This window comes from Pleurodeles waltl, chromosome 5 (assembly GCF_031143425.1).
Source record: "Pleurodeles waltl isolate 20211129_DDA chromosome 5, aPleWal1.hap1.20221129, whole genome shotgun sequence".
Taxonomy (NCBI): domain Eukaryota; kingdom Metazoa; phylum Chordata; class Amphibia; order Caudata; family Salamandridae; genus Pleurodeles; species Pleurodeles waltl.
The window spans coordinates 794,139,013-794,164,454 of record NC_090444.1 but is presented as its reverse complement, the minus strand read 5'-3'; the positions used below and the strand labels follow the sequence as shown (position 1 = coordinate 794,164,454).

Genomic DNA, 25,442 nt, shown 5'->3' with positions numbered 1-25,442 from the left:
CTCCAGGCAGAAATGAGTTGGTTTCTTAGGACTACTGTCTCCGCCAGCTGACAGAAACCTGCATTTGAGACGTCCATGGCTGCATTAATGATGGCTGCAGATGAGTTACCCCATTGTTAATGTTGGCATTAGCTTTGTCCCATCTGTGCTCATGAATTAGGTCCATCGGTGGTGAAACGTGAATAGCAAGGGTGATTAGAGCTCTTTTTTAGGTTACTGCGATGGAACTAACCCTGCTCCTCAGATTGTCAATGTTACTTTAATTCCTATCTGTGCCAGTAGAGGTAGGCATTATGGGATTGTGGAACATTCTCTAGGCCACTGTCACATGACTCGGTTACGATGGCAGTAAAATGTGTTGCCCTGAATCCTGTGCTCTATGTTGCTTTTCAAGGCTTTGTACAAACATCTGAGCCATTGGTGGAGCTTTCATCAGTTTTAGGCCATCCATCCATGCGTACCAGTATTGAGTGAAAGATGTCTGCTGCCTTTCTCTGAAGTAGCAGAAAAAAAACATTGCTGTTCTACTGCCATCATTGGTAAACACAAATTCTTAGCCACCCCCCCCCAAAAAGGAAAGGTCAAAGTGGTTTGTATCCACTTTGGTGGAGAATGAAATGTCTCAATACCTCATCTTCTTTAAGCTCTCCATCATCAGAATGCTTTTTCATCCCCTTGAAGAAGAAATTTAGTTTTTCCCCTTCATAGAGGCAGGTGCTCTCTTAGAGAACTCCAGCTCTGGAAATTCTTATATGCTTTCTTTGTGATAGTGCTAGGTGGGGCAATTTGCATGGAATTATCCCTCGATAATTTAAAAGGGGGGCATTCTTTCTCTCCAAAAGGCACAGGATTAATTTCCTTCCTCAAAACTTGAGGGCCTTTGTAGGCAACATCTTGCAGCTGTCACAGCGAGAAGCCTTACACTTGGGATACATGCAGTTAAAGGCAATTTGTGGGTCATCTGCATTGATCGTTTTAGTCCCACAAGAGCAGCATATTTTGAAGACAGGTCTGTCCTCCTTTTCTGTCATTACAACAGTTGCAATTACTCACCTTAGCTAGAAAAGTTGAAAAGGACCTCCGAAACAATTAACAGCTGAGTAGAGCTGAAGAGAGGGTCTACTGTGGCCAATGGAAGACAAAGAAATGCCAAAATCTTGAACTAGAAATGAGAAAATGTGAGCTTTTTTTCATTGGGTGAAACACTGATAACTTGTCAAATAAGCAGGTCTTAATTTAGAACTGTAGCTGTTTGACAGGAGGTACGCGATACCTGAATATGACAACACCCCCAAGCTATAACTTATCTTTTTCTGCTTCTAAGGTGGCTTTTGTGTTTTATAACATGAAGTGAAGTGGGTCTGTTCTCCTTCCTGTAGGCCGCCACCTGCAGTCCAGCCCATGAAATTAAGGTACTTTACATTGTACTTGAAAGTAAACAAGGAATCATTAAAGGTTATGAAAACATTGTCAAGTGCACCATAACGTTTCCAACAAGAGAGAAACTTGTGCCTATGAGTAAGCAAGGTCTACTGGTAAAGAGCAGGTAAAACAAGCTGAGGAGAATAGGTCTCTAAAAAGAGCACAAAAGGTTCCATTATAGAAAAATCCATCCGTCAGACAGCAGTCCTCACGCTTTTAACAAGCAAGTCAAGATTAAACATCTGTACGTACAAACCAAAAATGCTAATTATCTCTAGTAACATGTTGGGTGTCGAATAATGGATCTGTTGAAGTGAGATTGCTGTAGGTCACATACAAATGCTATAAAATATGTAGGCAGAAAATTCATACTCTCTCCATTTTCACAGTCAGTCCCAAATGACTGTTAAGTCAACTATTCATATGACTAATAGGAGTGTCAAAAATGTCCTCCATATGGGGGAGGGGTGACTTTTCTCCTTTCTAGATTCAACAAATATTTCAAGATTAAACATCTAAATGTCCACACCAACAATGTTTGATGTATATAGTAACATGTTGGATGTCAAATGATGGATCTGTTAAAGTAGGATGATATTGGTATGTCACGTAAAAATTCAAAAAATATATTAAAATTAAGCATTTGTATACAGGGCCATTGCACATTTTCCAGTCCCTGAGAATGCCTAGGATCACAAGTCTTCACACAGCTACTTCTAAATGAGGGCATTCTGATGCCCTGGTCCTTATCGTGAATAACATCGTGATTTATGCTCGGAAACTCTACATCAATTTCTAAATCTCTAATGAATTGAAAAGCACAAATACTCTGCTGGTTGCAATCTAAACCTAAATGACTGTTGAAAAGTTGATGACAATGGAAAGCTTCTGTAGGAAACTGAATACACATCTCTATAAAATATTGGCACATCATCAAAGCTGTCCAGACCCATGTGTTGTCAAGTAATCCGATTGGGCTTTTTTTTTACTGTACAACTGCTTGACTAAACCCCTACAAATCCCTGGAAAAAAGGTTACACTGGAACAAACATGAGATCAGTCAAGGACGAAACTCCCTACCCGGGGTCTTGAAACACAGAAGATTGAACACATATTTTATTGCTTGGACCAGCAAAGCAAAGTTACTTTATCAGCCTTACAAATTCACACTCAATCAACTATCACAAAGTGACAAATGCAAGCTGTCCTGCACTGTCATAGGGCGATATATTGTCACTGTTCAATATTTTTATTGCGTTTTCATAATTATTGATAAGTATAACACATAAAGGAACATCAAATTTAAATAACTCAGCCATTACAAGAACAAAAATCTAACTCCATGTATTTCATATCACATTCACTCTAAATTATTTTTACAAACCTCACATATGCAGGCAGTAAAAAGCTACATTCAATTATATATTTGTGTTTACTTAAGGGGTACACACAACATGATTTCTTAGTTACACATAGAGCTGCTAAAAAGACTTGATTGTGCACTTTATTATCATTATTTTAGCAAAGTTGAGATTGAATAAACTCACGTTTGGATCTTAAGCTGCCAGGACACAAACCAACACAAGTAAAGCAGCTGCAGTAAGCCTCATTCCAGAGGTAAACTTGCGTCACACAATGTATCAAAGGTCTTTGGAGGCCTTACAAAGTTCTTTCCACTCCGAACGGGGATAGAAAATCGAATTAGGAGCCCTGGTGAGATTACAGGAGGAGGCCATCATCATAAGGACAGTTACAACTTATTTTAGGCAACCCATCGATCTTCCCTACCTACCATCTTCTCTAGAGGGTAGCTCATCAGTGACTTTCGAAGCTCTGCACTGGATTTGCCATGACCCCAAAGTTCAAATATAGACCTAAAATTAAATCAAGAAGTACTGTTACTTTTAATTAAAAACACACATAGATCATAATAGAGACAGAGACAGTGGTTTGGTTTATAGTCAGGAGTAATTCTAACAGAATCTTCAGCAGTTGCTCCATGACAGGGAAAGCCAGCACAAGTATAAACCGAGACGTATTCCAGAATAAAAAACACATGCAAATATAAATATTTTATCTATGCTATTTATTAATTTGCATCAGTTGTGTAACATAATGGTAAAGAAGTCTGCATACACCCATTGGTGTTATCAGAAAAAAAAGAGAAAGGCAAGATATACAACAATGGAAAAATATAAATGCCAGTTAATGTTTTAAAACACCAAATTAATGTGATTAAATTTACACGTCGTGGGCATTTGTAAGGCCAAAACACTTTCAATTATTAATTTCAAAGAAATGCCCATCCCCAAGCACTCCCTGCTTGACAACTGTGTTCTGTATATTCAGAATGAAACAGCATGCAATTACTGAGGTTTGATCTAAACTACTAAAAGAAGAAACATAAATAAAATGAAGGGTAACCAATAAGCACAGTTGTAAGTTGTAGTTGGAGATTTTAGGTTTTAGTAAAAGATGCCAAAGAATTTGCGCTTCTTAAATATCCCTACAAGAGTTTTGCTTAGATTATGATCCCACCAAAAATATGTTTAGTCAAGCTTTTTTGCAACAAAGGAAAATAATGTTTTCTGCATTTGACATGCTTTGGACGTATAAAGGTTACACCTGCGGCAAATATCAGTGTCATCACTGGGAAGCAAATGAAGCCCCTGCATGCACCACACCATGAAAATGACAACTACACATCCACAGACAAACTCTCCCTCTTTCCATCCACAGGTAACCCTGCCATTGCCACCCAGTAGAGGATGCCAGGGTCAGACAGCTGTCCCTGTGATGAAGGCCCCAGTGGATGTCTGGATGTGGACAAGTTGGCTGGGCCATCTGGGGCAAATGGTCAATCCGTTCCCAGCAGCCCCACCCTGGACACACCGGATTCCCCATTCTATGTGGATACAACACCTCTGTCAGACCCTCCTCCGCAAACCTGTTCCCAAGTGACCTCTCAATCAGAAGTGTTCCTCACAGTACAGGGGCCAGAGTCAAGGGCAAACACCCCAGACAATGAAGGCCCTGGTGCCACTGGGAGTGGGCACACTGTGCCAGGGGCACGGGCACAGGGGGCTAGTGGCAGTGGGAGGGGATCAGTGGCCCAACGGACGGGGTCCAGGAGGCCTTCTCCTAAATCCTGGGTGCATAACACCAAACCTAGGACACCATGGCCAAGTTCCTCGCCACTGTGAAGGAGACCCAGAGGCTGCAGAGGGAATACCATCAGTAAGCTATGCAGCAGTGGCAGACCCACAATACCACCATGGCCTCCATGGCAGGGGTACTGAAGGAACTCACCACCATCCTGCATGAGTCCATCTCCCACCAGCAGGCCCCTTCCATTAGCCACATCACTTCTGAGCCCTCTACAGCAGCGGCAGCTAGTGGAATGGAGGTCCTGTCACAGTACACTAGCATCCCTACCTTTCTAGCCGACAAGCCCCCATGCAAGCTAGGATGTCGAACCAGACATCCTGCTGGAACTGATGCCAAGACCAAGAACACCTCTCCTGAACATTCTCCCTTGTGTTTCACTGAGGCACCCAGGAGAAATTGGAGAAGCTCGTGGAGGGGGTTCTACCCCTTCATGGACAGTTGTCTGGGGCACCAAAGCAGCACGTGAGGCCAATGTGACTGTCATGTCTTTGAGAGGTGCATATGGGGATGGGGGCCTTGGGAAGAGTCAGTATGACTGGAGAATGTACATGGGTAAAGAGTCTGAGCCTACGTGGATTGATGACTCTTTTGGAATCAAGCCAAGAATCGGAAGTGAGGGATTGCCCAATGTGAAGAGGAGTCACCACTTTTGGGAAAAGGGCCAACTTTATCCTTACCACTACTTTGTGAAAAATAGTGGTGAAGGGTGAGTATTGCTAGAAAGCCTGAAAGTCAGTCACACAATGAGCTTAAGTAATCACTACAAGTAACACAGTCTGCAGAATGAGAAGAAGCAATGAGAAGCTGTGCATTAGGTCCAAAGAGTACAAATTAGGAAAGTCAGAGTCAAATGTAGATCCCACTGTGGCATCATAAATGGTTCAGAGGAAAAATGGGTTAAACTTATAAGCAAACTCATCACTACAGTGATTTTAAAAACCATGGCTAACCCAGCAAACACCAAAATGCTGGAAAGGCTCAAAAATAAACTTTAATGGTGCCTCATCACAATAGGTGATTTAAACAAGAGTCGCTGACCAAGCAAACACAAACATGCCGAAAGGGACAACAAATAATCTTTAATAGTGCCCACTGCAAGTCCTTGCTAGGTCAAAGACAAAAGAAACGATCTGACAACCAACAGTTTGGCTTGTAACTCCAGGGTTACTTACACAACCTCAGGAGGGAGATCAAAGACAGTCAACTGCCTCCTCTCAATCTCCACACATGGAGGTGTAGCTTTTACAGGCCCGGGTGCAGAACCCTGACCTGGTACTGCAACAGAAGATCCTCATGAAGTGTAAGCATGATCAGTGGACAGATGCTTATACCCAGAAGTTCCAGGTACCACACTCTTCTAGTCCAGTTCAGAGCCACTAGGATGATGTGGGCTCAGTTATTGCTGATCTTCTGCAGAATTCAGGGCAGGAGAGGCAGGGGCGGAAAGGTGCATGGGAGTTTCATCCTCATCTCTGCTTGAAATGCATCCCACAGAGAGTCTTCATGGGAACTCCAATGTGCAAACTGCAGATTTTTCCAGTGGCAAAAAGATCGAGCCAGAGTTCTACCGGTTGTTGGAAGATGCCCTGAGCCACCTTTGGGGTGCAACTGCCATTCATAGATCACCAGGCACTGTCGGCAGAGCTCATCCGTTCTGGCATTCAAGGACCCCAACAGGTAGTTTACAACCAGGGAAATGCCCTTAAGTTCCAGCCAAATACAGAGGTCAAGAGCCTCTCGGCACAGCACCCGGGACCACACATCACCCTGCTTGTTCCTGGACCATATGGCTCTGGTTTCGCCATGAAGACCTGTACAGCCTCCCTTTGATCGATAGTAGGAAGGCCCTGACAGCTCTAACTGGCCCACAACTCCATTAGATTCTTGTGTAGATGGGCTTCCATTGGAGGGCTCTGATCTCCACGTCTCCAAGAGAAGCTTCCTAACCGAGCAACAACACATCCGTCATGACTGTCAGTTCTGGGTGGGGAAGAGAGAGGGGTCTGCCACTTGTCCAACTGCTGTAGAGCCGCCACCACTGTAAATCATTTTCTCTCGTCTCCTCCGAAATCTGGATGGAATTAAACAGGTTCCCTTGCTGTTGGGTTGACTGAGGTGTCAGGGTTCACTGTAGAGCCTGCATATGCCACCTGACAGGGCCAATAAGTAGGATGGTAAGAAGCCGCAAAGCCAGTGGCACTGAGACCCAGGACTAAGGCTGAAACATCTAGCTAATAATCCAAATCTACTCGACTGGTTGGGACGGAAGAAAAGCCCTGAACTGTATCATAGCCAAGATGGCTTCAACAGAAGAAAGCCTCTGTAAAGGAGTCAGGTGTGGCTTTGAGACACTGATTGATTGATAAAATGAGGACAGAGGGCGCGCATTAGTATGCTGAGCAACACGTTTGAAACGAGTCGGGTTTTATTTGACTTTTTTTTTTTTTTTTTTTTTTATTCGGTGGGAAACTCGTTGGGCAATTCTATTATTTTTAAACCCTGTTGAATTTTGCACTTTTTAAAAACTTTGCCAGGTTTTTAAAGTTGTTTGGGGTACTGGCTGAGGGAAGTAGCGGACATTAGGAGGCTCCACCTTTGTTAGCGCACCTGTCTCTCTTTAGCATTGCACACCTTAAAATGAGGGCACGGAGCGGACATGCAGCAAACTCGCGCAGCGGGTGCACCTAAGGCAAGCCCGTCTGCACCCGTCCGCGCCTGAGCGGGGTTCAGGGCCGGGGACTCTGCCAGTTTGACGACAGGTAGGGGAATTTATTCAGCTACTCAGCTCCTCGACTTGAAGGGTACTTATGATGTTGAATGCCTGACTTCATTTGATGTAAAGAAATGTGCACATTGTCCTGGGTTCTCTCTCAGGCCCCCCCAAAAGTTACTCCACTGTGACAGGAGGATCTACCTACAAACTGTGTTTAATTAATTACAGGTCCTTCCCTGCCTAAAAAGTAGAGATATTCTCATTTTTAGAAAATAATCTTACCCAAGAGATCTTCGTAACGGAAACTTGGTTACAGGAAGACTTGGGCCCCGACTTGGACTGTGTCTTACCCCCAGGTTATTACATCCATATGCTAGACCAAGTCAATAGGAAAGGAGGAGGGATTGCCATTATTCTTACAACAGCGTTTAGCTGTCCGATTGATCCTTGCACAATGGCCAACAGTGAAAGATTTACTTTTGCTATTTCATTTACCACACATACACATTTTCTGGCCTTTTAATGTATCGCCCGACCGGTCCTGGTAAGGACTTTTTAGACTCTCTTCCTGACAAAATAGCAAATTTGATTCTTTCTAAACCTAGTTTTACCCTGTTGAGGAATCTTAATTTTCACTTTGAGGATCCTGTAGATCTGCAAGCAGCTATGCTTATGCAAGATCTCTTCGCAATGGGTTTGACCCAATTAGTTTCCGGTCCTACACATGAGAAGGGACATTTACTTGATCCTATCTTTCCTGATGAAAGTAGGTTAAGAACCCAGGCACCCTCTTCTGTGATATGGTCTGATCATTTCATTATTCCTTTTGGCTTAGAGCTTCCTCATACTCTTCCCCCCTTTGATATTCCTTCACGCCTAGAACGCCAATGGCCAAAACTCAACATCGATGTTTTTAAACAGTTGCTTACAGAATCAAGACCATTGCCTCCTCAAGACCCTACTTCAGCCTACACTGAATTTCCACATTGGATTTACCAACCTCTTGATACTCTTGTCCCTAGAATGAAGCAGCCAAGGAAAGATAGTTCAAAAACTAGCCTGTGGTACACATCTCAGCTCAAGCTGCTAAAACAAAAATGCAAAAGAGCAGAGAGACTTTGGAGAAACAATTATTCTCCGAGTAGCAAGGCTAGCTACAGGCAGATCATTAGGAAATATCATCTGGAAATCACAGATGCTAAAAGAATTTTCTATGATAAAATAAAAACAGTTTGTAACCCTTCATGAGAGATTTTTCAGATTGTCAAAACTCTCTTGAATCCACTTTCAGCTCTTTAACTCCTCAATCGTCACCCATCGGTTGCAATATTGCCAAGGCTTTTGAGAAAAAGATCGAAGATATTTACCTCTCTCTTGGTCCCATAAATCCTGATTTGCAGTCACAAGGCAAAAACTCTTTTCACTCAAGCTCAACGGCTGTTCTCACAAACTTACCTAAGATCACCGCTGAGATTTTTATAACTAGCCTAACTAAACTTAAATCTGGCTCCCCACTTGACCCTCTTCTATTTTGTATCTTGGCTAAAGTTCATCAACAGCTTGGCACAGCTCTTCTTGGGATCTTAAACTTGTCTTTGGCCAAAGAAGAGGTTCCTACTCCTTTGAAGCATGCAATGGTAGAAGCCCTCCTCAAAAAACAAAATTTGCATCCTGCAGACCCTAGGAACTATAGGTCCATCTCTTTGCTGCCGGGTCCAAGTAAAATACTTGAAAGCCACTTTAATAACCACCTGTCTGAATTTTTAGAGAAATACAATTCCATCCATCCCACGCAGATGGGTTTTACAGCGAAAAACAGTATGGAACCTGACCTCCTGATGGCAGTAGAAGAGGCAAATAAATGCAGCTGGATCAGGGAAGTATAGATGTGATTATCCTCCTTGACATTAGCGCAGCCTTCGACACTGTTAGCTATGAAATTCTTCTCAATAGGCTTTCAGAGGTCGGAGTGTCTGGCCAAGTCTTGACCTGGTTTCAGTCTTTTCAAAGCAATAGATCTTTCCAGGTGTTTGAGGGAAATTGCACTTCTAAGATCTTTTCTCTGAAATGTGGTGTCCCACAAGGATCTTCCCTAAGTCCTACATTGTTTAAGGTTTACATGTGTTCACTAGAAGATGTGGTGATGGCCAATGGCATCTCGATTATCTCTTATGCTGAAGATACTCTACTGATTTTTTTGCTCAGTCACACTGAGACCCCTTGTTCATCAACATTAGGACCATGCCTCACAGGGATAGCCAATTGGATGAAATTATCTGCTTTAAAACTGAACAGGGAAAAGACTAAGCTGTTGAGTCTTGGTAATCCCTCCCCAACTCAGCTCAACCTGGGATGGCCTGAGATTTCTGGTGCTCCTCCAGTCCCTAAGCCCGCTGTAAAAAGTCTGGGCTTCTGGATGGACAAGGCCCTCACCATGGATCTCCAAGCCACGAAAATAGCAGCTACTTGTTATGTGGTGCTTAGAATAGTGATGGAAACTCCCTGTATTTTGGGGGCTCCTATATCTACAACGAGGAAACTCCAAGTGGTGCAATACGCCACTGCCAACATACCTTTTTAATGTTCCTAGGCATTCGCCTGCCCAACCAGCTCTTAAATCTCTGCACTGGCTCCTGGTGGTACAGAGGATTAAATTTAATTCTTTCTGTTTCACCCACAGGGTCTTGACAAAACCGGACCAATACTGTGCATGTCTCTGTTAACTCCTTATGTGCAAACCAGGTCTTTGGGTATTGTTCCGTGCATCAATTGAGCCAAAAGCTAAGGCTGCTGATTTCAGTTTAATGCAGCCAGGTTATGGAACTCTCTACCCCCTTCTTTGAGAGTTCTGGACTCAGAACACCAGCTCCGTAAGCAACTAAAAACCTGGTTGTTTACTCAGCCGCCTCAATGATCCTTCACTTATTAGCCTCTCTCCATCTGAATGGTGTAGCAAGCATACATTAGCGCTGGGAGGCATAAGGGTTGCCATGCGCTCTATAGATAGCCATAAATAAATAAACTGTGAGCACCAAGGATGTTAGGAGGGTCGCTGTCATCTCGAGGTGATATTCGTCTGACTGAGGCAACCCTGTCATCAACAGCCAGCCATCAAGGTAGGGGAAAACTGGTACCCCTAACTTCAAAAGATGTGCCATGACCACCACCATCACTTATGTGAACAACTGAGACACAACTGGAGGCCTAAGGGGAGCACGAAATTAGAAAATGTTCCTGGCCTAACATGAACCAGAGGTGCCTTTTGTGGGACTGCAGGACAGGTATATGAAAATACCCATCCAGAAAGTCCAGTCACCCGGATCCAGGGCAGACAGAACTTGAGTCAATGTGTACACCAGGAAGCTGCAGGAAGGTGTTAATAGGGCAAAGATAAGTAACAGGAGAAAAGCCTTTGTCCTTCATTGGCATGAGGAAATAGGAGTAACAACCAGTCCCATTTCCGAGACCAGTATCCTCTCTATGGCCTCTTTGGGCAAGAGAACCTACAACTTCGCAACAAAATGGCCAGGTGCTACTGTGAAAGCCACTCTGATGTGGGTGGAAGATGTGGCGGATCAGAAAGTAATAGAAGGGAATAGCCGCACTGAACAATCTGTAGGGCCCATCTGCCAGACGTTATCCTTTGCCACCTTGAGGAAAATGTTGGTTCAGGCCTCCTAAAGGCAAGCTGAAGGAGCTTAGAGAGACTGATGGCGCAGGGTTGGGGCCTGGGATGAGCACTGTCTCTGGAGACCTGCACATTGTGCAATAGTCTGACTATCAATCACTGAAATACAACTGCAGCCAACACTAACTCAAAAGGCATGGGTTTGAACTGATAAAATCGATCCTGTGTCATGAATGCCTAAAGTTTTCTACTGTCCTGGTTAACAGAAATTGGATGGTATGACGAAAATATATCTGTTTTTGAGAATCATTCAACTCCTCTAACTAAATGTAATATTTCAGAGATCTTCAGTATATGAAATTAGTGAACAAGATTATTATTATGCGGATAGCGAAGGTTCATTTTCTCATTTCTCTTTCATGCTACAACACAAGAGAAACCCATCAGATGCTTCTACTAGTTTAATAGCATCCAAACCCAGAAATCTCTGAAATTCCTTCACCCCTAACTGATAAAGGATCATTTCTCATTTTGTGAACCTTAGGAACCGCATTATCCTTTAACACTATTCTATTTTAAAAGCCCTGTAACTTATCTACACACCCACTAAAACATTCAGAATTTTTTTCAACATCTTACTGACTCTCTCTTCATCATTTAAAACCACAACTTCTCAACATTGTTCAGATCAAGCACCATATGAAACCAACCTTGGTCATGTCAACTAAACCAGAAGGACCCTTTTTTAGTAGCATAACGTTTTCCAACACAGTTACTGTTCTTGAACCTGAAAACCAAAGGTCGGAATCTTAATAAACCTGTTTAGCAGCCCCAAACCTTAAAGGAGAAAATAAGGTTTCTGCAGAGTATCATCAATTTTACTAAAACAATTGTCTTTCCAAACTGCTTGATTGCTAATAGTGTATGGAGACCAAGAGTCAGCATACACCACCAAGGAATCCCACAGAAACCTGTACCACAAATAGGTTTCATACAAGAGAAATGTTCGAAACAAAAGTGCTGTTGGACTGTAAATGATGATCAGTGGCAATATTTTTCTCCTCTGATCAACTGGTAGTCTCAGTCATCTTAAATTTGTCTTTTCTTGTCCTACGAACCTTCATAAATTGTCCAACAGTTAAACAACTTGAACATTTCTGTTTTATGACCAGAGAATAATTACTTTAAGCCAAATGGTTTTTGCTATCCTACTTGTACCAAGGTAAATCACTTATTTTCACTCCCTATAATACTGCATTTCTTAATAATTTTAGAACATTTGCTACTAGTACTACTTTTAATTTAGATTCACTCAAAGAAACATTAGGTTACCTTAAAACAGGGTTTGCAGATCTGCCAGTGATCTAGGCCTTTCTTACAATTGGCAAGGTATCCTTAAATTCTGAATCCCAAATAATCCATAACCTTTCCCGCATAGTGAAATTATTTGTATGTGTGACTACTTGATCCCTTCTAACTCTTCCAGTAAGCGTCAAATCTATAATCTAACAAAAGTTTCCTAATTGCACAAAGTATTCATCAATAGATTCCTCTATCTCTTATTACCTTTGAAAAACCTTAAACATCCATATACCAATACAAAGTTTTACAGCAAAATGATTATCAAAATTCTTGACGGCTCTACCAAAAAAATAATATCCTATCACTTCCCTCCCTGGTGATGTTACTATATGTTTTTAAACCAACATGATTAATAGAATGTAGGAAAATCCCTTTCTGCTTCACAGAAATATCATTCCCTTCAACTTTTGCTAAATAGTTCAGAAAACAAATCTTCCACCTCAACTATTTTATACACTGCTCACACAGCTGTCTAAAATGGTTGATGAAGTGTAATTGGAAAGATCTGTGAAGCCATATTATATGGTTTGAGAGGGAATTTGATCAGTGTCCTTGCTTCACCAATCAATCAATAATTATATTTGTAAACCACAGCTTATCACCCCAGGAGGTATCCAGGCGCTGTGGGTTGTCGCTGTGAATCAGTAGCTACTCCTCAAAGAGCCATGTATTGAGCTTCCTCCTGAAGTCCAGGAGGGTGTGCGTGGTGCACAAGTGGCGGTGTTCCAGATTTCGGCAGCAAGGTAGGAGAAGGAGCGCCCTCTGCTGCGGCTGCGTTGAACTCTCAGGACTTGAGCAAGGGTGCGGGTTATTGAACAGTGTTCCCTGGTGGACCGGTGGAAGGAGAGTCTGTGGTTGATGAGATTGGGTCAGATGTTGTGGAAAGCTTTGTATGCGATGGTGAGAACCTTGAATTTGCACCTCTTGTGCACAGGCAGCCAGTGGAGACCTCTGAGGTGGGGGTGAAGTGGGTCAGCGTGGAGAGGTCCTGGATGAATCTCGCCTCCTGGATGGTCTGGAGGTGGTGCAGGAGCTGGGCGGGGTGTCAGACGTAAAGGCCGATTCCGAAGTCTAGTCTGCTGGTGATGATGGCTTGGGTGACCGTCTTTCTGGTTTTGATGGGGATCCATCTGAAGATCAACATTTGGGAGCAGAACAATAAATCTTCACTGTGCACGAGTCTCATGGCGCTTAAGCAGAAACAATGCAAAACAGCACCTAAAAGCTTTGGTGACGCAACCTTTGCTAACAGCACCAGGCCACATGCATGAAACACAACTATGCTGGCAGATGGCACACAATGCATAGAGTGGTTTCATTTCAAAGTGCTAATTAATTTCTTAGCATGAAGGTGAACACGTGTGACCCGAGAGCTTATGTTATGTCTTCAAGAACAATGTCACTAAAATAAATAACTTTTTAAAAACCCAGCTGAACCTAATCGCTATAAATAACAATTTACCAAATGCAAGGTTCTCAAGTCACCAAGCTAATATGATGGAAGGATGAGTCTTCCTTCCTCAGAGTCTAACTCAAGTCATCAATACCACCTCATTTTGTCAGCAGCAAGCATTCAACGCTGCGCCATCCCAATGCACAGAAAGCCTACTCGGTTTTTTTTTATGTAACACAAGGCTACTGACCCCCTGCTACATAATAGGGCTGTAACGAGCACTTCACATGCCCTTACGAGTGCATTAGTTAACCAACTTCGACCCCTGAGCCTTTTAAAAGCCAGTTCTTTGAACTACAGCTTTTGGACACCACGTTGTTCTGGCATTCACTAAAACTGTGCAGCAAAGGTAAAATGGTTTTAGTAAACCTGCCATTTTCACAAGCGGATCCCACCAAGCAATCCAGATAAAATTAGGATGATACCAAAAGGTGAAAAGGTTGAGTAAAAAAAAATAATAATCTTAAGCGCACTACTCACCCGTTAGGGTCTCAAGGTGCTGTGGGGGGGGGGGGCTGCTTGTTACTGCTCAAAAAGCCATGTCTTGAGGAGCTTTCTGAAAGTTAGGAGGTCCTGGGTCTTGCGTAGGTTGGTGGGGAAGGAGTTCCAGGTCTTGGCAGTGAGGTTGGAGAAGGATCTGCCACCGGAGGTGGTGCGTTGGATGCGGGGGACTGTAGCAAGGGCGAGGTCAGCGGAGCGGAGCTGTCGAGTTGGTATGTGGAAGTTTACTCGTTCGTTGAGGTAGGCCGGTCCAGTGTCGAGGAGGGCTTTGTGGGCATGGACGAGGACTTTAAAGATGAGCCACACTCTAATGCACAGAGAAGATCTGCTGATTTCCCAGCTACAGAATAATTGCAGTTTGAGTGCTCAGAAAATGTGATGAGATAAGAAACAAGATTTACAGGACTCTCGGAGCTAGGAACGACTGAAAACACAGAGCTCTCCTATTAAGTGCTCAAAACAAACAAAAAAGCAGTCCCAAAACACATCCTAAAATGGCAGCTGGGGATGGATGCTAGTCCTGGGTTCCTGCTCTCAGGGAGGGATAAACACAGGAAAAGGCATGACGCATGCATGTCATGAAAAAATGGGAAGAAAGAATAGGAAAGTGACGAGGGCGTGAGCGGATGCAAAGCTTATTGAGGGGCTGAAGCCCACAACGTATATACAACATGTCTCTCCTAGACACCACATGTGCCCTCTAGAGCCGAGACCTAAAAAGGGGAATAGAAGCCTGCCCTCAAATTACAGGCCCATAAGATACTGTCCAAAAGGTGTTCTGTTGGGTGGTTCTGGAATCAATCATGACTGGATTGATGAAAACAACATACTTTCCAAGCTGTAAGCTGGCTTTAGGAAAAAACAAGCACCATAGACCAGGGTTTCCGGTTTCTGACCATGTCCTGTAAGTTGGTACAAATCAGCAGGGCTCACTTATAGCTTTTGATCTAGTCCCTCGCAGCAAGTTGTGGCAGGTGCTGTTGGGCCAACAAACATTCTTACGATCCTTGATCGACTTTCCAAGGACAACCATGTTATGGTACGGTGGGGAAGGGGGGACCAGGGTCAGCTCACAGACATCCTCCTGATCAATAAGGGTGTCATATAAGGGTGTTTCTTGGCCCCCACTTTGTTTTCACTATACTTAAATTACACCGTCCAGTTTCTATCAACATGCTCCCATCATTGCTGGCCTAAGAATACCCACACTACTCTCTGCTGATGACATCTTGTTAGTGTCCAAGACCCCGCCTGGACTCAAGTGTCTATTAATTCGATTAGATGAATTCTGTTCATGGCAGGGTCTGGTAGTAAATACCACTAATACAAAGTTCATGACCATTTACCAGCCCAAGACGTTTAGAGAGAAGATGTCTATGGGGGGCTGTGAAATTGAGAGAGTAAAGGCCTTCGACTACCTAGGAATCAGGTTGCCACCTAAACTTTCATGAAAACCACACACAGATAGAGCCACACTAAAAAACAAATTGTGGGTGTTATCCTGAAAGAACACTGTGCATCGTTCACCAAGCCAGTTACTCCAGCGCTACAACTGCAGACGCAAAAGCAGTGGGGTCAAGGTCTGTGGTTTTCAAAGCATTGCTGGTTTAATCAAAAGTGAAAATAAGTTCCAGAGGAATCTAATTATGCTGGCAGTCAGCACCCCGTTGCACCTGATGAATCATGATATGGGGAGGAGGCTAACAGCAGCCAAAGCAAGAATTAGATCCGTCTTGTTTTGGAGGAGGCTGAGAGCCACGCCAGAACTAGCCCCTTATGCTAAAGTTTTGCAAGAACTCACCGACCTGGACAGATGCCACAAAATCGAGCGGCTCAACAACATTAAGAAACTGCAGTGCTTACTGGGGCTAACCGATCAGTTTGATTTTTCTCCGCCTATCCGCCTTGTCCTCCAAAGAAAAGAAAAAAAAAGTCAAAGAGTTCTACTGGTCTTTGGTCTACCAGAATGAGGCCAATTACATGAACAAGGATTCACTGAACTGTGAATTCATCATGCTCAAGATTTGCTGGAAGCTCTACATTCACTTTAGGTTTGGATCTCTGTCCCTTAATACATTTAAGGCTAAATGGTCAATTCCTGCTGCATCGTTCCTGATATGCCCAGCTTGCAATGTTTCCAATAAAATATTGTGCATGTCCTATTTGCCTGTCCTACTTATATTTGTCCAACGCTGACCTGGCTAGAACCAGGGTCACTCTCAGATGGACACCACAAGAATGGTGAATGGTGGAGCCTTTACATTTCTAAGATCAGACCCTAGTCCATTGTTTGCTTGTGCAGGAACTAAAGTCCTAGGTAGGGCATGGTCATTAAGACGCAAAGCTATTGCACCACATCTTTACCATCTAGAGATTATGTAGCTGCCAAAAACTGTTAAGGATGGAACTGTCACGGTCAACTGTGTTCGATACACCAATCTAAACAAGGTGTTAACATCTCTGTTATAAATAGCAGATCCTAATGAGGTTTTTGTAGAATGTGTGTGTGCCCTGAATCCAGTCCATTCCTTAGTTGTCCCTTCCGTCTCAAGTCTGACTTTAGATTAGTAGGTCAATTAGCATTTTAAAGTATCTATTTTGCACAATCTTTTCTTTCTCCTTGGTTTGCTTACCTTAAGTTACTTTGTCTAAACAAAGGATGTCGCACCGTGTAGGTGCCCAGCCGAACGTCCCCCTTTACTATACATCCAGTTGACTTGTGTTTGGGGTTGAGAGTCATACGCTAATCTTGCATCTTAAAATTTGTCATTCTTTCACTGTAAGAACCTGCACAGCATGCATTAAACAGAGGTATTTTATAGCATATGCTACATTAGTCTGTGCCTTTTAATGATGCTACTTTTGTCAATTATCATCTGAATCCTGTTGAAATTCCTCTATCCCCCATGCACCGCCTAACGATAACTATATACACCTGTATGGTGTACTGCCATTTTATGCTCAGCCATCTCACTCAAGATCTGAGACCAACACATGAATTTTGCACTATTGGTCCAAGAATGCCAAAAAACAATGACTACAAGCTGCCATGGTCCTTCAGGGTAAGCAATGGTTTGCAAAGTTGTGGAACTGAGGTTCAAAGATTAATTGGAATTAGAACAGACAGACCAATTCTTAACTGTAAAACTAATCATGAAGTCCATACAAGGCCACAAGAATCCAGTTCAGACTAGTTTTTTTTAGTATTAGTTTCACTTAGATTGTCTTTATGTGGCACACCAATAATTTTAGATCTAACACTATCAGGAGGAACAAATGTATCACCTTGTTACAAAATCTCCTTACAGAGACAATTCTTATTTCACTTTCTAGAAAACCTGCAATTCACTAGCGAGTGATCATACCGTAGGCCACTGACTTCCAATCAGATTTTTGCCATGAAAAAGAATGGTGTCAATAATTATGGCTTCCTTCCACTCTCTCGCAGATGTGAACATTATCAGTTGAAAAATGTCATAAACATTTGGTGTAATACAACGTTCTATGGAACCTTCCAGTCCTTTACTGATCTTACAAGGAAACCTAGAATGGCAATCTGCTCCGATATTATTCCATATCAGAAATAAAATGAACATCAAAACTGAACTCATATACATTTGTTGAAATGCAAACCAACCTGGAAGTGGCCAAACATGTTCCATTACTTGACAGGAATGAAATGAGTGGTTTATGGTATGTTCTAACAATGACACATTTACCCGACAAGCATGTCTTAAAGTGTTCAAAAGGCAAGAGGCATCCCAAAGCCTCGCTTTTAAAAGATGGAGTAATGTATTTCAGGGTTAGACTAGGATCTTGATGCAACGGCGATAGTGGGCTCCCAATTTTTCTTATACTTGGACTTTGGAAGAAAAACAGCACCTAAACCAATCTCACTGGCATCTACAACAACAATACAAACTTCATCTTCTGAAAAAGGTGCGAGTGCTGGAGCAGCGAAAATTCAATACTTGAATCTATTACAATTTTGTGTCAATTCCTCGAACCAAATAAGCATATTTTTAGTAATGACAGCATGGACAGAGTATGTGAAGAGAAATCAGGAACAAATCTTGAATAGTACTCACAAAGCCCTACAAATTATGACAATTGTTCCTTTGACTTGGGTACAGAAACTTTTTGATGGCCTAGAGAAGACCCTCTCTAGGACTTACACCTTTACAAGAAATAGAATGTCCAAGATACTCCACATCACTATGCAAACATGTACACTTATTTTTATGAAGAGTCATAGCTCTTTCTTGTAGAACAAACAGCACTCTAGAAAGTATGCTAATATGTTCATCAATGACAGCAGCTAAAATGATGATGTCATCTAAAAATGCTGCTATCCCTTCCACGGTAGCAAATAAGCCATCTATTAACCTTTAAAATACAGATGCAGCAGAAGATTATCCAAATGGCACTCGTATATAACAAAATGCCCAAACGGTGCTACCAGTGTGGTGAGGTATCTGCAATTATCAGTTAGTTCAATCGGATTCTATATTGTCCTGACGTCAAATGTGGTAAAGATATGTTAGCTTCTCTCATTCCAGCACAAATGTCCTGTATTTGTGGGAGTGGGTGACAGTCTACTAGAATCTGCTTATTGAGGGACCTTAAATCAGTGCATAATCTTAAATCTCCTTAAAAAAAAAAAAAAAAAACAGGAGATACCCATTGTGATGATTCAATTTTGGTTGAGTGATCTTTACTTGCATAAATTACCTAATAGAGAAAAGAGTTCCTTAAGAACAGACATGGATATGTTCCTCATTTTGTGTTTGACTGGTTTGGCATTTTTAACCAGTTTAATTTTGTGGAAAACCCCTTTTGCGTTCCAAATTGTTTGTGAAAATACCAGTAAATTGACTTAATATGACCTCATCAGAATGGGATATGGTCAAACTCGAAATGGGTGTATCAGTGCCAGGTTTCAGAGTCATAGCTAAGTATCCCTAATGCGTCCATCCTAATAAATGTTGTTTTTGAAGAGAAACGTAAATTTTACCCAACACAAATTTTGTTTATACTGAAGGTCAAAAAGAAAATCCTATCAAGTCGATATTGTTCTTGCAATATGAAAAAAATCTTAATAGTTTGTTCAAATAAAAATACGTTAACCGAGTTTTTGGCACAACACTCATCAGAAATGCTAGTGTATGAAGAACCAGAGTCATTTAAAACTGTATTTGGCACTTTATCCATACAAATCTCACATAGCGGAGGAATATAATGCTCTGAATAGCAGAATGTGTTTGAAGTACTGTGATTTTGAAACCAGTCTCCTGTCTGAGACTCTTTCTCCAACAAATCTTGTTGAACATAAAAGGTGAGTATCACATTGACAGCTATCTCTTTATCTTCATTATCAACATCTTTAATGGAAGTTTTTTTTTTTTAAAGCGTTGTTACAAACAGATGCAAAATGGCCAATCTTCTTGCACTGCAGGCATTCCTTAACTGTAGCTGGGCAAAGTTTAGGATTAGCCAAATTAGTGTATGGTCCACATTGGTAACATCTGCGAAGAGAATCAGGAGCTTTTGCAGGTTTTTGATTCAATCCATTTAGACCTTTGGTTTGTTTATTTTTTGACTTAGCTCCATTTTTATCAGATGGGATATTACGCAAACATCTTTATTAGTATTTTTGTTTTCAGGCATTACATTGAGAGAATACATGGCAACCTCAGTACTTTTCACAATATCAATGTTTTCTCTTAAGGAGGGATTGCGATATTTCAAAAGTTACACTTATATTTTTTTCTTGTAACACCGTACAACCATTTGATCTCTGACATATAGGCCAAGAGTTCCATCACATTCACACTGAGAAACTAAAATCCATAAAGCTGCAACATAAGTATCAATTGTGTAATTAAATAACTGATGACGTGTATAGAATTTATGTAATTTATGTCTTTCCATTACAATGTGTGGTTCTCCCTTAAATTGTAATTTCAGCCTCTCCATTGCTTCTAAATATTAATTGCAATCACTTGATGACCCAGAGGGAGGATGGCAAAGAGGTAAATGCTCAATTTTTTTAGCTTCTTTCCCAAGCATGTTCAATTACGATATTTTTTTCCCTTTCCACGCTTAAATTTTTAACATCCATTGCAATTAAATAATTGTCAAAAAGTTTTATCTAAGTGTTGATCGGGAATCTCCAAAAAGTGCGGGCGGTGGATTACACTGCATATTAATTAGAAAAAGATGAAGCGTCAAATCAGAACGAAAGCACAGAATAAAGCAGTTTATTATTATAGAATTTTCGAAACTGGCTGTAAGAGTTGTAGGTTAAGTAAAAAAAAAAAAAAAAAAAAAAAAAGGAACCCAACTGTACAGCTTTGTTGTTCTAATGGCAGAATATGGTGAAAAGAATGAAGAATAAAATCCTTTCTCTGTTATTTTATTTGTCCATTAGGTGGCAGCAGACATACGATTAATGATGCTCAAAGGTGAACAAATTTAATTTCTTTAATGTTTATATCATCAAGCGAGTCTTTTACAGACAACTGCTATTTTGTAGTACTGTAGATAGATAGATAGATAGATAGATAGATAGATAGATAGATAGATAGATAGATAGATAGATAGATAGATCCAAAAGGAATACCAAGAATGAGGCTGTAGTAACAGGTGCGGATGGTGCACAAACTGATGTGCTGCAGTGTCGAAGAATGAAGAAGCTGGAGGCATGAAGGATTGTCGTCAAAACGTGGAAGCAAATGTAGTCACAAGCAGTGAAACAAGAAGAGGTGTTTATTGGGCTTCACAGCAAGACGGTCGCAGTTCCAATCCAACAACATAGATCCTACCGTGGAACCTTAACAAAAATAAACAAGGCTTCGGTTTCCAACGCAAAACACTAGGAACAATGTAAGGGATAAACACACAATACAAGACACACTGGGGACAATAAAAGGAATCACTAAATCCAACAGTAGGTTAAACATCAATTAAGCATCTCATTTTGACCTATATTACACTATCCAGAAACGACTGGGCAAATACTCTGTTCAAACCAACAAACGTATCTTATCAGCCGTCTTTAACACATACAAAGGTTTACAGACAGATATGTATCACTAAATACAGATAGCAGCTCACTCTGGTCGTAACTGCCGCCTGCATAGTCATTCGTGAACCACCGATGCCATTAAAACAAGCATTTACAATGCAACGGGTCTCGCGTTTGCTCATGTTAGAGCTGATCGCGTTGTAAACTCCTAACCCGACTTTTCACCTTTCGGGCAAAAGTGCATTTGTGTACACAACCCGAAAAAGTGAAATTAACTATGTAAAGCGCTCGACTTCTGCCTAGCGAGGTCACGCTCGTAAATTAGAGAAAAAGAAGTCCACGCGCCCGATGGAAAACAGCGGGCCTCGCATGTTTTCTGTACTTGGCCGCTGCGCTGGAGGAGGGCTAGCCACCGGAAAAGGCATGACATATGCTTGCCTTCGACTAATGAAAGCAAGCAGATTTTATTAGGCAAGCCCACGAACCAATAAAAAACACTGACGTGAAGTGGACAGGGCTCCGAGCTCTTTTCTAAATACAAAAGCGCCTCGCTGCGATACGCATGCGCGAGCGCATGCAACGCAGGCTCGACCCTAAAAACGGGACCAACATTTTCAGAGCATCCAAAGGGATACATATCCTCCTTGAGGACGCAAAAACTGTTATTATTTTATTAATTCACAAGGAAATATACCAAAGAAGAGTTTTAGATTGTATCACCCAGTATCTATAATCAACAGTGCAGTGAATGTACTAGCGAAGATTCAAGGCAATAGAATGACATAAGTAACCCTGGATTTGCTATAAAGGACCAATCCCGTTCCATGCCATCTAAATCTACTACGCTTAAGCCACCTAGACTTTACAATACACCAGGCTCAATCACAACACACCAGCCTCAATGACAATACACCAGCCTCAATGACAATACACTAGCCTCAAAGACCAGTTTCTGAACCAATCGCCCTGGCGCACCTTGATGCAAAGCATTTGATTCCATAGAATGGTGCGTCTTTGTTTTGTATTCTGCGCAAGATGGGTTTTGTCCTTTCTTTCTTTTCACAGGTCCAATTATCATACATCAAGCCAGTAGCAACGGTTGAGAATGCATAAAGCCGTGGTGTCCAGTCACCTATGCTAGTCACACTGCTGATCGAGCCACTAGTGCAAATAATTCCTCGGAGGACTGAATTTTGCTTCACACGGACGATATATTGCTGTGCCCAGTGGGTGCACGTGAGTTCCTAATTAGATTGAAGCTCATATTTTGTAAATACATCAAACACTCTGGACTCAGGATAAAATGGGATAAGTACATACTGTTCCCATTAGGGAGGTGCAACCCACCGGCCCGCACAGGTTTTATCATGAGTACCTTGAACCTTTGCTACTGAAAGAGGGGTCTGATATTTACCACTGGACATTTCCCTCTCTCTGTATGTTAGTTCGAGCAGCCCTTATTAAAATTATTATATTAGCAAAGACAGTCTTTGTATGATAGAACTCACCATGCAACGTTATGGAGGGCTTCTTCCAGAAACTGGATGACATAACCAAATGGAGGGATTGCCCTGTCTAACGTGAGCAAATGTTACCAACTTGCCCAGTTGATTAACATTAATGGATCGTCATTCGCCCCTCAGGACGAGCAAGCTTGTAAGATGGCCAGGAACAATATGATCCCAGGGAGGAACACCCACTGTACGGTGGCGCTCTACCCCGCAACATATCACCTGCAAATGTGGTTATGGGGTTGAATAAAATGTCTGTATTTGGGAAGAGGATTTAGTGGAATTTCCACTCTGGATGAGGTCTGGAGGGGGGAGGTATGCTCTCATTTGCACACTTTTAGACAGAATTTAACATGAATGGATCCCAGGCCTTTTAATACCTGCAACACAGACACGCTCTTAGGCATTGATAGAGGTTTGAAGCAAAAATAATAGAAGCATTGTCCTTATAAAACAGACTGCTGAATGCTGAGATGCCAAAGGGAACAATATCTCAGCCGTATGTCACACTAATGAACGCAACATGCAGAGACTTCAAAAGACTATGAACACTAGGGGACTCAAGAAATGGGCTCACTGGAGGATTATCAATGGCAGATGGCAGGAGGCTTTTGTGTTTCATAAGGTGAAGGCTAGCTTCTAAGCGATCCAACTTTAAATTCGGTACCAAACACATTATGCTAGGTTCCTTAGGCACAATTTAGGCTGGGACACAGGCAACACTAGTTTTCAGGGATGTGGGGGATCTTTCTCTGACGCCTACGTGATAGTCCAAGGATCAAATGCACTCAGGGACAAGCGCACAAACAACCTGGATCTACCTTTGGACTGAGCATACAGATGAAATCAATCACTGTGCCCTTGGAGGTCTGGGACATCACAGACCTCACTAGGTATCAAAAGGTCCTGGTTAATCAGGGGTTAGCAGCCAAAAGAGATGTAGCTAAAAACTGGGACAGTTCTATGTTGCCAACACTAGAGGAAGGTAGTATAAGCATGGATTGACATGCGGCTGCAGAGTGAGGGAATACAAGGGCCTCCCCGGCAGGTTGAGAAGCTGTGTGACAGCTGGGTAGAACGAACCGGTATTGGTTGAATGAAATGAAGAGGTCCTGTGCATTGCCTATTGCTGCTGGTTTAGGGCCCGTGAGCCTGTGCAATTGGTAGGATGGAAAGACAAATAGTATATGAAATTGTGTGTGGGATGACATTCGATGTCAGTACATCCTTGCCTCATTAAGTGCTGTGGATTATATCTAAAATCGTCTAAGATCACTCTTGAACTTCTCAATAACAATGCCTTGAATCAATAAGACACAGATTGAATGTAAATCATTCATTGTGCAGGCCTCTGTAACTCTAGGATATGTCCCAAAACATAGTTGATATACTGAGGGACACCAGACCTTCCATAAGATGCTCAAAACGTCTCTTTCCTCATGACAACCCCAGATCTGTCCATGAGGCATCAAGTGCAAATGGACAGAAAAAAATAACAAGCATTTGCAATGCAAAGGGTCTCGCATTTCTCCGATTTAGAGCTATTAGCAGATGTAAACTCCCAACCGGACTTTTCTTGCCACATTTAAATGGAAAAAAAGACAGTTCACTCATAGTGAATCCTATAGGCAAAAGAGCAATTATCTACGTACCCGGCAAAAGTGCAATTAACTATGTAACAGGGTTGATGTCATGGAAAGCGTTCGACTTCTGCCAAGCAAGATCGCGCTGCGAAAAAAGATAAAAAGTAGTCCACAAACCGGACGGAAAACAGCAAGCTTCACATGTTTTCAGTACTTGGTCGCTGCGCTCGAGGATGGCGAACTACCGGAAAAGCCATGACGTATGCATGCCTTCCACTAATGAAAGCAAGCAGATTTTAACAGGCAAGCCCACGAACCAATGAAAGACATTGACGTGACATGGACGTGGCTCCAAACCCTTTTCTGCATCTCGCAGCGAAACGCAAGCGCAAGCACATGCAACGCAGGCTCGATCCTAAAAAACACAACACAAATGTTTCCTCCATACCTACCAACCACTGTGGCAACCTTGAATCTCCAGTTATTTTCACAATAATTCGATGATTTGATCTTCCTCGAATTGCCACATATCACACAGAATAGGTTTACACAAAGGATTTCAGTGCCCACGGTGAAGACCCCATTTCAGCACATGGCACGTCAGTTTACTCATCACTTACACAATATAACTAGTATTGAAGAAATACTAAAGAAGCAGACATTTTCTTCCTGGGATTCACAATAAGCCATCATCACTTCTTTAAATAAACAGGTATGTTCATATCTATAGCCCCAACAACATGTTCACATTTAAAACATCTTAATGACTGTAGTCACGTCCCATATTCTATTATCTTTTCTTTAAGCAACATGTTCTGTCTTAGCTTGAGCCTCTCATTTGTTACTAATAAACTGTAGTTCAGTCTACTCGATGGAGTTAAATAACCACTCAGATATTAATCTGCTGAATGTTTGTATTGCGTTTCTCTATTATATTAGCTAATGGGAATCTCATTTCCACCAATCACACTGAGAAGATGTGCCTCAAGTAAATATCACGACTTGAAACCCACATACAGTATCACCTCAACTTCCTAGAAAGGGGATTAACACATCTACCTATGAACCCCCTTA

The 25,442-nt window shown here is 42.0% G+C and overlaps 1 protein-coding gene across 3 annotated transcripts in view; it reads right to left on the bottom strand.

Moving 5' to 3' along the window:
* TRMT11 (tRNA methyltransferase 11 homolog) overlaps positions 1–25,442 on the bottom strand; it is a 255,548-nt gene that overhangs the window by 199,678 nt on the left and 30,428 nt on the right. For all 3 annotated transcript variants that reach the window (XM_069234817.1, XM_069234818.1, XM_069234819.1), the window contains exon 4: positions 3,215–3,296. In XM_069234817.1, coding sequence (XP_069090918.1) covers positions 3,215–3,296 — 82 coding nt within the window. The remainder of the gene's footprint in view (positions 1–3,214; positions 3,297–25,442) is intronic.